Raw genomic sequence first — 15,380 nt, 5'->3', positions numbered from 1 at the left:
GTTCCTCTGCTGAACGGCAGCAGCCAGTGGCAGAGAATACCTGGGAATTTGCAGTAATTCCTACCGCTGCAGGAGACCGTCCTTGAGTGTTCACATTAAGGCAGATTGCTGCTACCACCATGAGCAGGAAGTACTTGATATTGCTGAATGGCACAGCCGTGCTCAGGGAAGGCTCTGGGTACTTGCCTCTGAAACGTAGCACAAAGGAGCTGTGGTTCTTTACGATTAGTTTTGTACTGATGTCGATGTCACTGAAGCGGCAGTGTTTTATCAGGTATGAACTGTGATCCAGATTCTGTTTGCCTTTTTCCTTATGTGATACTGTAACATGCCATTGTGAGATTAGTCCACTAACTGAAGACTTGAGAGCAAACACGAAGAAAACTTTTAATAAACAAACCTCACACATTAAACAAAACTCCTAAAATGCTCCAGTTCTTAAATTCAAAAACACTACAAAGAGCAAAAAAAGGTAGTCATGAATAAATTGGTCAAGCTTTGTCGTAATCCATGTGAGAATATTACTTGCTGTTCAAAAATAAAAAGTGCACGTGCTGAAATTGTGTCCAGTGCTCTTATAAGTGCTGAAAGTATAATGGAAGCATATATAGGAAACCATTTGTCAATGTGCAACAAAAGAATATTTTAAAATCATTAGGGCCAATGTAATTTTAGGTTACAGAGTAGTAATTATAAGACTATTTTAATCTGAATTATGTATTATGTATGTAGAAATCTTTGGAGCAGGTGTATTTTAAATGGTTAACTGTATTGTAAAGAGTTGAAATACTTAAATCTTTCACAGTAAATTATTCTGAGGAAAAGAAAAAAAAGAAAAAGCCAAGACTGTTTTTCAAACCTAGTAGATACATATTTTGAAGAACAAACACTGAAGGAAAGGTTGGCTGAGGTGGGTCTGCCTGGAATGTGTTTAGAATATATGAAGTCACCTATATTGAAGCCAGTTTCTTGGAAAACAACAGTGAGTTCATAAGTTATTAAAATAGCTTTAAAAAGGAATGTGTATGTATACATATAATGACAGATTAAAAAGAAACAATCAAAAGTTACATTAGCCAAGAAGTGAGATATCTTAAACTATGAAGCTATGTCTTCTGTTGAGTCATCCGGTTTTATTTAGGTGCCAATATGTGACACATCCTTGCTGAAAACTTTGTTCTGTTCTTTCAACTTCTAGAAACCTAGGCTTGTGTCCTTCCTAATGTCAAAAGTAAAAATAAATGGAGCTGTCCTTTTATAGTCTTTGACACTTGTGCATATGATAAAATACGTTATTCAGCACGATTTTCTATTAGTGAGAATCACAGCCTCTATCACAGCCTGTTCAAGAGAGCTCCAAGAGTAGAATAGCGGTAATATTAAAATTTGGTTCTGAAGCGCATATGTAAGTTGATATTTACAGCACTTGTCTACAGGTGTGCTTGTTTGAGATTAGTGCAGGACTGCATTGTTTTAAGTCAGATATTCACTTAAAAATGAATGATAATTACCACTTAAAGGATGAGTAGATCATAGCACATAATTTATTCCTTTTATAATGCCTAGGACAGAGAAGATTAATGGCTAGGCCAGAAACAGGACAGTCATCTTCAGATTGAGAATGCAGAAGATACTCTTTAAAATGCTTGAGTGATGACAGTGGTGATTCCAAAGAGCCAAGGACAGACCTAGCAAACGTTCAGAAAAATTTGGAAAGACCCAATTTTTAACATGGAATTATGTCTAAGTAGTAGAATTTGAGGATTTTTTTCTTCTCATCTATCCAGACTCCTGGACGTTTGGCTAGAGAACCAGACTCTGACTGAGCTTTGAGATACATCCGCCCAAGCAGAAAGATGGCATCCCATAGACAGCAGTGAACAGGCTTTTCTTGTGAAGGCAAATCTTAAAATTTTACAGTGATAGAGGGGTTAAGTGTGGTCAGAGTAGGCAGGCAAAATCTTACTGGGATTAATTTTAGTCTGCATCCACATCCTTGCTTTTTCTAGAGATTTTCCTTATAGGAGTTTCAGGCAGCCTGTTGTGCTACCCTGGGCTAACCATCACCTATAGAGAGAATATACAGAATAGTTTTCCTATGCTTTTCTTACTGGGAAGGAGCAAAAGATATTATTATTTCCCTCACTGAATTGGGATCCATTAAGCCTCAGTAACCCTTCTGACCAGAAGGTTATAAGCAGTGCTCAGTAGCTGAAGAAAGTTGTTAAGAAGTGCACACAGTTTCTTCATATTCCTTATCTTTATGCCAAACTCAGTAGGGAGTTTGCTATTTTAGAGAGCAGATCTGAAATAGTCGCTTACTTTATGAATCATTCTAATTTAACTGAACATGCAGAAATGCTTAGCTCCCTCTCAGTGTAGAGCCCTTGTAAAGTCTTTCTGCCTAATACAAGGAGGCTATATTCTTTGTAATTGGAGGGGAAGAGGAGAAGAAAAAAATTTCAGCAACTAGCAGGTGCAAGAAGAAAGACAGAGCAAATAAGCACTATGAAAGATCAGGTGATAGAAGACAGTGCTTTGAAGTAAGTCAGAAAAGTAAATGAAGATTTTTTTTATGATACAAGAGAATAAATAACAATGCTTTGAAGCAGTGAAGCATGAAAGGAGATATTACAAAAGTCAAAGATGCAGCAACTGAATAATAGAGATGCTGGAACAAGAAAAGGCCTGAAATATTCAGACATGAAGTGCTCCAGACTGCTCGGTTAACCAAGCATGGAATACAGCCTTATTTTTTGTCATAGTTTATAACTGTATAATTTATAACTTCATCTGTGAGGCATCCTTAGGTGCAGTTCTTGCTCTATTGTCCCTCCTGCATTGAGGGCGCTGGTGAGGTGCACGTGGTATCGTGGGGCTGTGCTGGGCCCCACGTACCACTGGGGTCGGGGTGGGGGGGGGGGTGGAAGCTGCCCACCTGATTCCTATCCAATGAATTCTAGCTAATTTTTAAACAAATTTCTTTGTATCAGCATGGTTAGAAAACACCTGCATTCATTATAACGCCCATGATTGGAAGCTTCCTGGTAACCCTTTGAATCCTGGCTAGGAAAGCTAGACCAGCTGCTTTCTGAGGGATAGTTTCTGTGGGTAGTAGGTTTTTCGAGAATGTTTTGATGCCGGCTGATAAACCTTTTTTTTAAATTTTCTACTGTTACTTTTCAAAAATAACCCACTTGTTCTCAATGTGTAGATTCAGAGTTTGTAGACAAATACTATATAAAGTAGTGAAATAAAAGGAGTGGAGTGCTGGGTAGCTATCTGGGAGATGGACTCCTTATTGAAAGTTTTCTTTTTTTTCTCACACCTGTGCCTTGTTGCTTGTCTGTTGCCTCTTAATAGGATGAGGTTGTACAAGGTGTTTCCATTTTGCCGAAACGATGTCCTTTGAATTGCATAATTTTCAGATTTCATGCCTTGGTCATGGAGAGTCTTTTTGAGTAACAGAAATTGTAAACTAAGTGATTTCAAAATCTTGCTTGCCAGCATCTTCCCTGGTAATTTGTGGAAGAGAAGAAATCCAGTGAAATTATCTACTCTCGCTAAAATGTGTTAATGCTGCTTGCTTTATTCAAGAAGTCTACCGTTACCGGCCGAAATACTGCTGTTATAATTAAGTCTCCAGTTTCATGACTACTTCAAACTAGCACTGTCCCTGAAAAGAGTGGCCCTGCTCTGCTCATACCTTGCTCCACAGCCTTCCTTGTGGTGGTGCAAATACTGTGGCTGCTCAGTGAATTAAATTAGGGAATTCATCTGAGTTGAAACTAATCTGGCAAAACCTCCTATTTGTAGCCTGGAGCGGCTCCTCCGTGGTGTTTGCTGGGACGGCCACATGGGCCAGCACCGTTGAGCCACAGGGCCACTAGCTGGTGGGTGCATGGTGGTGTGAAAGTATGGCACGGATTCCCCTTTGCCTGGTAGGGTTACACTAGCCTGGTACACACATGGATTTTAGTGACAATTTTCAGTGGTTTTCAATGTCTATTTTTTGCCTGTAACCAATGAAACAGGTCTCTTGTGCTAGCAATTTGGAGTTGAAATGTATTTATATTTCTGTTTTAAAATGGTGTGGAATAGGAGGGTTTGAGCTCTCTGCCATATGTCTTTAAGGACAGCTGTGCTGGTGAAATTGAACACAGCTGTGGGACTGGGGATTTGCTTTCAGCATCCTGTGGAGTCTTCTGGAACTAGAGTGTGATGAGGCTTGTGCAAGGTTTGGTTTGTTTTTCCAAAAATCTGGCTTTAATAATTCTCTAATTTTAAAGAGACTTTAATGTGTAACTCATTATACCAGATGTGGCAAGGGAGGCTGAGTAGTCCTGGAGTTTCCTGTCCAAGGTGAGTCTAGCAGAGGACTTTATGCAGTGTTTCAGGAAAGGCTGTTGGAAGGTAATGCAAACAAAAAAGTGAATTTGCAATGTGAGACCTTCGCCAAGGGAGACTTCTCTCAGTTAGTGGAGGAGAAGGACAACAGAGGCTAGAAGAAAGCATAATCAGAGAACCCAGCTGACTATATTCAGTACCTAATCTCAAACTGTGGTGGGTTATTAATGGGAAAAATCTAATTATTTGTAAATGGTATGATTCTTAAGAGAGTTCTCTTACCCTTAAATGTAGGCTTTGTCTGCTGAAGGATGAAATCAGAGGGAAGCTTGAATCTCTAGGCAGTTGTGGAACAGATTGTAGTAAATCTGGATTAAAATAGTGTATCATAGCTGCAGGTACAAGAATCTAGCAAAAAGGAGAGAAATAGAAGCTTGGGAATTGTTCCTATTGTCAGATCCGAAAGATAAGATTATTTGTCATAGCCCTGAGGTGTACAGAGGAATAAGTGGAAGCAATTAATGTGAGAAAATGCAGAGAGAGTTACCTAAAAAAACAAGGTTATACATGCTGGGATAAAGTTTCAGAGAAGCAAGGAAGGGAATACTTTTTCCCAGCCCCAACACTCAGTTTTTAAGGGCTTCTCAGAAAGGTATGGTGTGTCTGTATCCTGCTTGTTGTTTTCTTTTCTGTGTGTCCAGTAAAGCTCCAACCTTTAAAGGGACATCTTTTATCCATTTTTCCAAGTAAAACTTCACAGTAAAAAGATTTTAATTTATATTAATTTATGCAGTCTAAAAATTGGTATTTTTATATTCTGTGCACAGAACTCATCAGTGAGAAGTCCTGGTAACTACTAACACGTGACCCAAAGAACAGTCTGCCTTTTTATTGAAGGCCGCTCTACAAGGTTTCAACCAGGAGAATCTGTGAAATACAAGAATCTGCATCCTTGCCCTGAATATCTTGCACCCACCTCCTTGGGAACCAGGGAGTGGGGAATCCTGTGTGCCTAATCGTGCCCCAGTGTAACGCAGGGGCCATGGTGGGATGCTGGCTGTGACCCAGAAGCTAGGAGGTTTTCCCGAGCTAGAAAATATATGGATAGATGTTTGCCACACTCATCACGAGATTGGCTGAATCCCCTTGGAAGGGAATGAGGGCTCTTCCCCACCTCCACCCACTGCAGTTTGGACTTTTGCCCCTTTGGCTCAGCAGAGGCCCCCTTTGATCATCTTGTGCCCAGGCGCACCTTTGTCTCTCAGCAGCTAGTTGCGTAGCATGGGAACTGATGTTTACTGTGTCTTACTTTTCTTCAGGCTGTTAAACCAGTTCACTACATGCTACCCTGTGTGTAGCCTGTCTTTACTACTCCCTTTACCGGCCCCTGGGAGAAATATTGACCTACTAATATTTCCCTTAGAAGCAGGTTCTCAGCCGACTTAATAATTCAAAGTCCTGTTCTGACAAATGAACTGATAGAACGACTGTTATCAGAAGTACATTTTTATACCCTTTATGAACTTCATCAAGAACAGAGGACAAAATTTGGGATACATTTTATACATACTCAAGGCTGTGTTTCTGCTTGTGGTATGGATTGGGCAGATAGCATACAGTCCTGCCTGTCTCAGGAGGAACCCCCCTGGCATGTGCCGAGAAGGAGATGTATTTCAGTCTGAATGGTGGGGTGGGGCAGGTTGTTTCCTATCCTGAACTTACCATGGAGGGACTGGGAGTGATCCTGCTTTCTATACTGCACCCCAATTCTTGCATTCACCTTGTTCCCTGTGGCAAGAGGGGAGCGGTCCTGACCCAGAAGTGGTGTTGTACTTGGGGTAGTTTAAATGGGGGAAGTGCCAATTGCAGTTTGCAAGGCAGGATGGTAGTGTATGCTGCTGTTCCTGCCTCCATTCAGTGTTGTTCCAGGGAACAGCTTTTCCTGTTGCCCTCCAGGAATTAGGTTACCAGCAGTTCTGGCTTTCAGCTCCGTTGTTTTTGCATGTCTATGCCCATATCTTGCTTTTAGTTTAGGGATGTTAGTGACCTTATGGTGAGAGTAATCATAGCAGTGTGTCAGTCAGGTTGCTGCAGGGTCAGGTCCTTTCTGCAGTACTGAATCCCAGTGTGAATTCATGCTTTTGACAACACCATATCCACTAGCTCTCTCAATTTTTACACTTTTGATGTCGCAGTGGAGGTATAATTTTTTTACAGCTGGAATTCTGAGGTTTTGCTCAGAGCACTTTAGTGGTCTTTGGCTTTCACAAAGAGACTAGAGCATGAGCTGCTGTATAGCACACGTACAATGATTTTGAGATACCAGAGATCCTTTGGCTGTTCTGTGAGAGTGCTGCACAGGTGATGAGAGCAGGAAGCCCAGGTGTAGTGCTGAATCTGGGAGACTCCCATGGGTGGCAGAGCCACAGCAAACAGAAAGCTGCTTCAACTTTTTCTGACTGAGGCAGTTCATTGGAGAGGCACTGGTGGTTGTTGACAGTGTTCCTGCTCTTGCTGTGTACCAAACCACTTTCTTCCTGGTTCCAGCAGGTCCTCGAGTGTTTCCTGAGCTGGTGCTAAGGCAGCTTGGGAGAATCATCAGCTGCTTTTTGTGCAACTTCAGTTCCATGTTGCTTCTAATTTCTTTGTGCTCTGATGTAAAGCAATGGTAGTGATAGAAATACACTTTAGCACATTGGTCCCACTCTCTTTATTTTTTAGCTTAGTCTAGATTATTCTCATTGCTTTTTCAGAAATAGCAGTAATAAAATGTTTTGTTTTTGTTTTTGTTTTTTTTTTAAACCCTGGCTGTTCTACTTGAAGGAGGGATAGAGGACTAATAATAATACTTAGGCCAATTTCTGTTTTCCTACCTTTGAAGAAATTGAGTTTCGTATTTTGCAAATATGCCTTTACACTGGGGATTAAGTTGTCACAGTTTGACAGTCAGCAATTTAAATATTTTTTCATACTGATTTTGAATCACATATTACTAATTTTCCATATAACACATTTATGACATATTTGGTATTTTTACTCCTATGAATAAAAGCTGAATTCATCTGGTATTGCTCACATGAGTAATCCTGTTAAGTTTTATAAATAAAACCAATAGGTCTGATTTTTTCTTTGCATTCTGCTGCTGCTGTTTAATTCTGTTATGTTTTTGTCCTTGAAATAAATCATCATATTCTAAATTGAACAACATTCTTTTTCAGTTTCCAGCTTGATATCTGAAAATCAAGCTTTGCTTTGCAGATTTCTGACACAAATAGAAGTTACCAGCAACAAAAATATATCTGGAACCTAGCAAGTAGTTTTGCTGGTGTGTTAACAAGAAAGGAGAGAATTAAGTGTATTTTTTATTGCTTATATAGATTCCTCACTGCTGTCAGGCAAGTAGTCATATGTTACACAGAAGACCCAGAAAGAGCAAATCACAGCAATATGGTGTTTCCTGGTTACCGCTTATCTGACTTGAACGGATTTTGAGGCGTTTCTGATCCTCTGCTTTCCTTCCCACGTTGAAAATGTGCATTTGTTTGAATATAATAATTGTCATAAAGATGGAGCTCTGCTGTAAAACGCTACTCAATATTGCTTGACAGTAGCTGTTGCTGTAGATCAGTTCCTAGTGCTGATTTTACCCAGAGTACTGGATGTTCCTGGCGATGCCTGTTCTCAGATTCTCTCTGCAGTCTAGGTCTTTTCAGATGTAGCTTGTTTTCCATGTTCTGTCACTAATTATGTACTCCTGTCCTTTGTAAGATGATGTTTCGTTTAATTTAGTCCTTCTGGGAGTCGGTCTGAATAAGTTGCCCACTTCTTTTTGACCAAAATGCACTCTCTAGTTTCAAATTAAATCTTGATAGTTCTATTTACTTTATCCTGCTCTAGAATGAACCAAAATGTGGAGATAAGGAACATTAAAAAAGCAGAGAGAAGATGGAGGAGGTGGATCTAGAGTAGTGGGAAAGTTAGAGATGGCCTTAAAGAAAAAAAGAGGATTAAACAGTGAGAGAAAAGACTGAAAAACATAATAAAAACAAGGCTAAAGTGAAGGAAGTTACCTCTCTTCTTTAATGATTCACTAAAGGTAATTTCTGCCCCCTTTAGGGACGGGTCTCCAGAGCTCCTAGTTTTACCTGAAGCCATCTCTTTCTCCCCACTTCCCCATATTTCATCCTGGCTTTTTTTCCCTTGCTTTATGAGGGAGTAGATAGACTTCACTATACTGTATCTTTACACTGTGTTTGAGAAAAACTGTCAAGTATTTTGTGACATTGAAAACTGTCATGTATTTTTGCTGTTTCATTATTCTAAAAAGTTTGCCACAGAAAAAAGGTATCTTTATTGCCAAATTTAATCTACTGTATCAGTTGCCGATTTCATTATTTTTGCTCGGCACTGTATGTGCTCTTTAACTAACCTTCAGCGAGTGCTATCTTCTCAGAGATTCCAAAAATTCAAAGAGCTCAAGGGTCCTACACAGTATTGCTCTTCACTGTTGGATGGGAAATAGCATCGCTTGTCGTAGGAATATGGTTGTAAAACAGAACTTCATTTGTACAGTGTTCAAGGAATTGCTGAGTTGTTTTGTTGGATAATGAATTTTTCAGCTGACTGGCAGCATGACCCCTGTCAGCTCTCACAAAGGATTTCTGGTTCTTCTAGGAACTCTAAAATACATTAGCAGAAAAAATAACAATTTCTGGAGAGGCTGGGTTCCCTCCAGAGTTGTTAGCTTGAGATTTGCGTTTTGATAAAAATGAGGTTTTTTAGACTTGCAACATTTGACCAATTAAACTGAATATACAAGTACATTACTTTGAGTTCTGGTTTCTGAGTAATATGGAAAGAGTAGTGTATCTCTGAAATCTGTTGAGTGATTTGTAGTGAGAAGATTATGAAATGGTAATATGAATTTAAAGGGAAGATAGACAAGAAGAATAAAATGGGGAAGTTGGGACAGATAAATAGCTTGTTTGTCTGGAACGGCCTAATTACATAGAAGTGTTTACCAAAGGTCAAGCCATGGTAGGTGTAACTGATGATGTATTCTTTTCTAAGTTCCTAGTTAAATATTGAAATTTTAGGGAGGTTTTTGGGACCTAACAGTTTATTCCTGCTAAGGAAAACACAGCATGCAAACTTAATATTCCAGCTTTGTGAACTGAGCTAGAGCTCTGTATGTTTAGGCTTATGATGTGGCAAAGTATTTCTATAGCAATGAAGTAAATGGCTTTTGTCAGCTGTGTCTATGCTACTAGCTTTCTTTTTTTCTAACAGACATCATTTTAGCCTCCAGTAGTAAATACTTCTATACGTCGCATTCTGTCTTTAGTTGTATTTATTTAATTAGGCTAAGCAACTGCAGTAAATGAACAGGTCTCAATCTGAAGGTGTTTGTGTACAAATGTGCTTAGAACAAAAGTATAATCAGGTTTTATGTGTAGCAGTAAGTGACGTGGGTAAAAGAATCTGGATAATCTCATGAAATTTTAGGTATTTGCTTGCTTGAGGTAATCAAATTAGTGTTCTGGACTTGATATTTTTATTTTGCCCCCAGATACCCCATCACAAAGGGTGCAGTTTATTCTTGGAACTGAAGATGATGATGAGGAACACATTCCTCACGATCTCTTCACTGAGCTTGATGAAATTTGTTGGCGTGAAGGAGAAGACGCTGAATGGAGGGAGACAGCAAGGTGAGTGTTTTCATGTTTTTTTTTTTTTTTTAAAAGCTATCTGTACCTGTTGGTTGCTGATACATTTAAGAGAGATTTCAAAGCTGTGGCAACCACAAGAACAGATTCTGGATATAACTGTTAAATAAAACTGCAACATTAGTCTTCAGGCTGCTAGTATTACTACAGTATTTGTCATTTCTCAGAGCCACATGTTTGCATCTAGATTTATGATACATAGGTAAGAATGACTATCAAGGGAAACAATCAAAGTAAACATATGCTTCTATATTACAGTAGTTGGTTTTAGCCATATTTTGGCTCATCATTTTCAGAAACTTTCAAACTTTGTATTATGTTTGAATCTTCAAGAAACTGATAGCATTTCCCATATAAAGAGATTAAAGCAAGGAACGGATGACTTTTGGAGCATTCAAACATTTACATGTTCTAGCTTTCAGTGAACTTTTGAGACTTTCAATACTCAGATTATTTTATTTCTGCAGAATTAATACAGATAGAACGCTTAGATTGCACTTATACTGAAAATAAATTAAAATTGGAAAAGTAATTTTTTCCCCCACTTCTTTCATTCCTCAAGCACCTAGATGAGAGAATCACTTGCGTAGTTTCATTAAACTTTACATTTCCCAGGAATCCTTGATTCATTTTTCTTCTTAAAACCTTACTTTTCTCTTTCCTTGCTGTTATTTGCTGACAGTGTTCTTCAGAGATGCCCAAAAGTCTGTGGACCACATCTTTGGCTTCAGTAGTATTAAAAATATGGAATTTCCAAAAGGATTTTGTGAGAACTACTTACATGGCATGTTTTTCATGAGAATGTCTGTTAACTTTCCCTTTAATTTTGCTGCAAATTTATCTTTTCCCAGAGGACTGCAGAATTTTCTGTGACCTTCCCTTCACTTATGTGCTCATAGGATAGACAGAAGCTAAGTATAGATCTTTACATGTAGAAAATTCTCGTATGGGGATTGTGCTGCAAAATGCTTGTAGTAGTGTTCCTAATTAATCTTATTAATATTCAGAGAGAGAAAATATAATCAAGGTAATTATCTCTGCAGTATTTCCTAAGAAGGGTATCAGCTTCTATTGTGATTAAAAAAAAAATCACTGTGACTTATGCTATTTTTCAAGCTGAGAAATAGCAGCTTCTTTGGTTCAACAACAACAAAAAAACTCTCTACAAATCACAACAGAATCGTGTGTCTGACAAATTACAACAATTTTTCCTTAACATAAATACCTAATCAAGATAGAATTTGAAAGGAGGAGGTGAAATAAAGAAAATAGTATTTAGATTAATATATGCTGCTCTTCCTATTTTCATTTGGTGAGTAAAGGATCGAAGATGTTAAACAGAAACGAGATGAGATTGTTGAAAAAGGGGAGAAAGAAAAATGAGCCAAAAAAACCTACATCTTGGAGCTGAGATAATAAAAGAATGAGGTACGAACAGGTGAAAGTCCAGAAAAGTTAGACCTTGAAATAGAATAAGTAATTCATAATTAATTTAAATAAATAGTAAAAATTTTAGTTTTATAAATAACATGAAAGCAGGGAAAGAATGGGGCTGCTACACAGAAAAAAGTGTTGAAGATAAAAGTGTTTTTTGTTTTTTTTTAGCTTGGATTCAAAATCCTGGACAGCATTGGACATGGGGTGACTGGCTATTAGGAAAGGATATGGCGATGAAATTATGATGTCCAAATTGAAAGCAAAATTCAAAGTGCTTTAATTGTGCAAATGAGAGGGAACAATAATTTCCATCCTAGAAAGCTGAAAGAAAGTGAAAATGGGTCTGGTAACTCAGGCCTTTCTATGAATGTATTGGGTTGGATGTTGTACTATAGCAAATACAGCACCACTATTTAGAGAAAGGAGAAAAACGGTGTAAACAAGTACAGGCCTGTTAGTTGGATTTCAGAGGTATGCAAGGCTTGGAACAGTGTTTGAAGGAAAGAGTAATTGTAGACTTGGAGCTAAATGGAAAATTGGATAAAATGCAACACAATGGTGTATCATGTCAGACTAACTAAAGTTCTTTAATCAGATGATTGATTTTTGGTTTTTGACAAAGGAAAAACTGTAGATCTAATTTATTTGTTTTAGTAAAGCAGTTGATATGATGCAACAGTGAGAATTTACTACTTAAACTGTGTTTTAGTGCAAGAATTACATTAGTGGATAAGAAGCTAGTTATTGAACAGGTGCATCAGGTCATGCAGAAAGCTGAAACAATTAGTGTTGAGGGAAATGACAAGTAGTTTTTCCTCAAGAATTAGTCTTATTAAATGGCTTTGTTACTGAATGTCACCAAAAGTAGGATTACGCTGATAAAAGTTGCTGATGAAAAGAAATTAGAAAGTATTGTTACTCTGGAAATACCTAAGGATATAATACATAAATAGCAGGGTGGTTTTGAGCAGAGTAATAGAAATGGGAAGGTGTTTAATATGCAAGATCCTATACTTAAAAAGTTATAAATCAGAAATGACAGAGAAGGATAGAGAGTATACAGAGTACCTAACAGAATGAGGATGAGGTGCCAATATAAAAAAGGCAAATAATCTTCTAGGATGCATCACCAATAGTATTTCTAACAGAGGTCAGGAAGTGTTCATGTCCATATAGGAGACGGATGAGAGCACTCTTGGAATTCTGTGTGCAGTTCTGATGGACCATTTTCAGTACCAGTAGATGACCCAGGACTCCAGAAATACTATTTTGATTAAAAGCGTGGTATGGAAAGGATAAACCCTGAGTTGGTTGCTGTTCTAGGCTTTTATAACTTTTTTTCCAACTGTAGGGAAAATACCACTGGCAGTATTTGTAAGGCTTATTTTCTTGTTTTAGCCAGTTTCAGTTGAAACTCAGTTGAATTCAGTTGAATTCATTCACTAAATGAATTCAAACAGAAGGAATAGAGAGGAAGGCTCAGTCATCAAATGCAGTGGCAGCAAGTGGTTCTATATTAATTTCACCAAGCCGTGCTGGAACAAGTTGGGTTGAATCTTTAAGGCAGTGTCTCTGTGCCTTCTTGTTTTCTATTTTATCGAAATTGCATGCCCAGTTCAGCCTTTAAAATTTTATAAACTATATTTAGCAAACTCTGTACAATTATTTGAGACATTTTCTTCTTAGCTGGTCAAAATAGTAACATATCAAAGGGAGCCATGTATAAGATTTGACTGAAGCTCAGTGTTCCTTAGGTAAATCCGTTCTAGTCCTTTATCATTTGTTTGGAAGATTAAGTTATTGCCTAGACTTATTTTTTTTTTCCCCACTACAGTTAGGAGACTCCAAGGTGTGCTATTCTCCTGCTTCTGATTCTTCATTTACATAACTAATAGGCAAAAGCATTCCTGCAGATGCATTAGTAGGGCTAAAGAAGTGCACTGCTGTTATAGCCATTCAAGGATCTGGTTTAAGCTGTCCTATCCATGGAATTACTCAGCTAGTATAATAGAACGAATTAGCTCTCCTGATAAAGAGGTGGTAAAATTAATCAATTTTTCTCCATTAATTGATTTCAAGCCAAAAGAAGCATATGTCTCTTAAAATCAATAGTCAGACTTACCAATATAGTAATTTCTGTATGTCACCCATCTATACAAATGTGTAGAGAATGCATGATATGTAGTTTGTTTCCTAAAAAAATATTTCCAGTGAGTTTGTAAAGAAACACACCAAGGCATAGTAGTTGGGCTTATATTATACACACAGTAATGCAGCTGCAAATTGCTGCCGTTAGGAATTAGCTATTAGCTTCGTGCTCAGATCTAGCCTCATAGCCTCTTGCAGTCATGCCCGAAAAGGTAGTGGTTGATTTGTGGCAAATTTTACCCAAACTGCCTGGCCTCAATTGTCTGCTAATTTCAGATGAAAGTTTCGAGAGAACATCACTCTAGTTCCAGAACTAAAGAGAATATGTAGTAAGGAAGAAAACAGGAAGACGCTTTAGAACTTGCAATAAAGTGTTTAGGCTTGAAATTTTCATCACTTTGCAATTTCATTAAAATATCTTCTATTTGTAGTTCAGAAAGTAAATTGTTAATAGTGAGCAGTTAGGAAATGGATGTACTGGGGAAAAACCAGCAATAAGAAAAAGTGAAAAGACATCTTCCTCACTGGAACTAAGCTTTCTTCTAAACATATTAGGTCACACAAAACTTAGATTTGTCTCTTCTGCTTTGTTTCTGACATGCTTGTTTACTTTGGTTTATTTTCTAATCAGCATAGGTAAAAGCTCATGTAGAAACTGATGAAGATCCTAAGAGATTGCATTAATAACCTATCTTGGCAGGTTGTAAGTGAATACATACTCCAGCTCTCTCTCCTGCGGACACAGCAGACTAGGAAATGGATCGTATTCACCATCACAAACTTAATATTTTGCTCCAAAATGTTGTAATAAAGTCTACAGTGAAATGTCCACATGCTTATTTATTGACTCCTGAAAAATCAATAGAAATGGCTTTAGAATGTATATGTATACTACATATACTCATGTATATAGTAACATACCTTGGTGAAACTCTTGTTGGCATATGTTGTTCCAGCAAGTATGCTAACAGAAGAATTAAGCTACATTGGTATGCTAGTGCTAGACTTTACCAGCAAACAAAACTACTTGCATGCCGTTGTTCTCCTATGTGATCAGACACAGCTAAGATAGCTCTAAATATGTCCCACGCACACAGGCTATATATGATTTCTGGGAAATTATAAAAGGCTTTTATTTAGTAACCATGTTGATTTAAGAGGTCAGACTGCAAAAGTGCTAGCAGGATTTTACATATCTTAAAATTTGCCTTTTCCTCTAAGGAACTACAAGAGTGGGAAATTGGCAGACTTGGGATCCATGCCTGAATTTGGGTTTCAGACTCTTTCTGCCCTTGAATCTTGTAGATAAATTCAGAGGGTTGTTGAAATGCCATTCTGATTTTTAAAAACACTTAGTTTCCCAGAGTATTTTTGTATACTTGCATGACTATATGTGAAGGATTTATGTGTTCTTTATGCTTTTTTGCTGCTGTTTCTCATTTGGTATGTTAAACATGGATTATCTGGCAAAACAGAGGAATAATTCTGAAAAGCTAGAAGGTGATAAACATAATTTTCACTTGAAGAGATAAGTAAATTCATGTAATGCTTACTAAAATAAAAATAGATGTTTATTCCAAATGTAGAATTTACTGAACTGAGTATGATTTAAGTATATGTATAAACTGTTGGTTCATTAAGTAACAGTGTAGGGCAACACGTTTAAACACAAAAGTTTTAATAACAGTAGGAAATTGGAAGCAACCCATACCGTTATACTAT

At 37.7% G+C, this 15,380-nt stretch overlaps 1 protein-coding gene across 8 annotated transcripts in view; it reads left to right on the top strand.

The window, feature by feature from the left end:
• The window catches only part of SLC4A10 (solute carrier family 4 member 10), a 153,449-nt gene that overhangs the window by 63,659 nt on the left and 74,410 nt on the right, over positions 1-15,380 (top strand). For all 8 annotated transcript variants that reach the window (XR_694208.2, XM_068948787.1, XM_068948786.1 and 5 more), the window contains exon 4: positions 9,917-10,055. Coding sequence is in view for 7 of the 8 variants with exons in the window: in XM_068948787.1 (XP_068804888.1) it covers positions 9,917-10,055 (139 nt within the window). In the remaining variant the exon portion in view is untranslated. The remainder of the gene's footprint in view (positions 1-9,916; positions 10,056-15,380) is intronic.

Source organism: Struthio camelus, chromosome 6 (assembly GCF_040807025.1).
Source record: "Struthio camelus isolate bStrCam1 chromosome 6, bStrCam1.hap1, whole genome shotgun sequence".
Lineage (NCBI taxonomy): Eukaryota > Metazoa > Chordata > Aves > Struthioniformes > Struthionidae > Struthio > Struthio camelus.
This window is presented reverse-complemented; position numbering and strand designations above follow the sequence as displayed.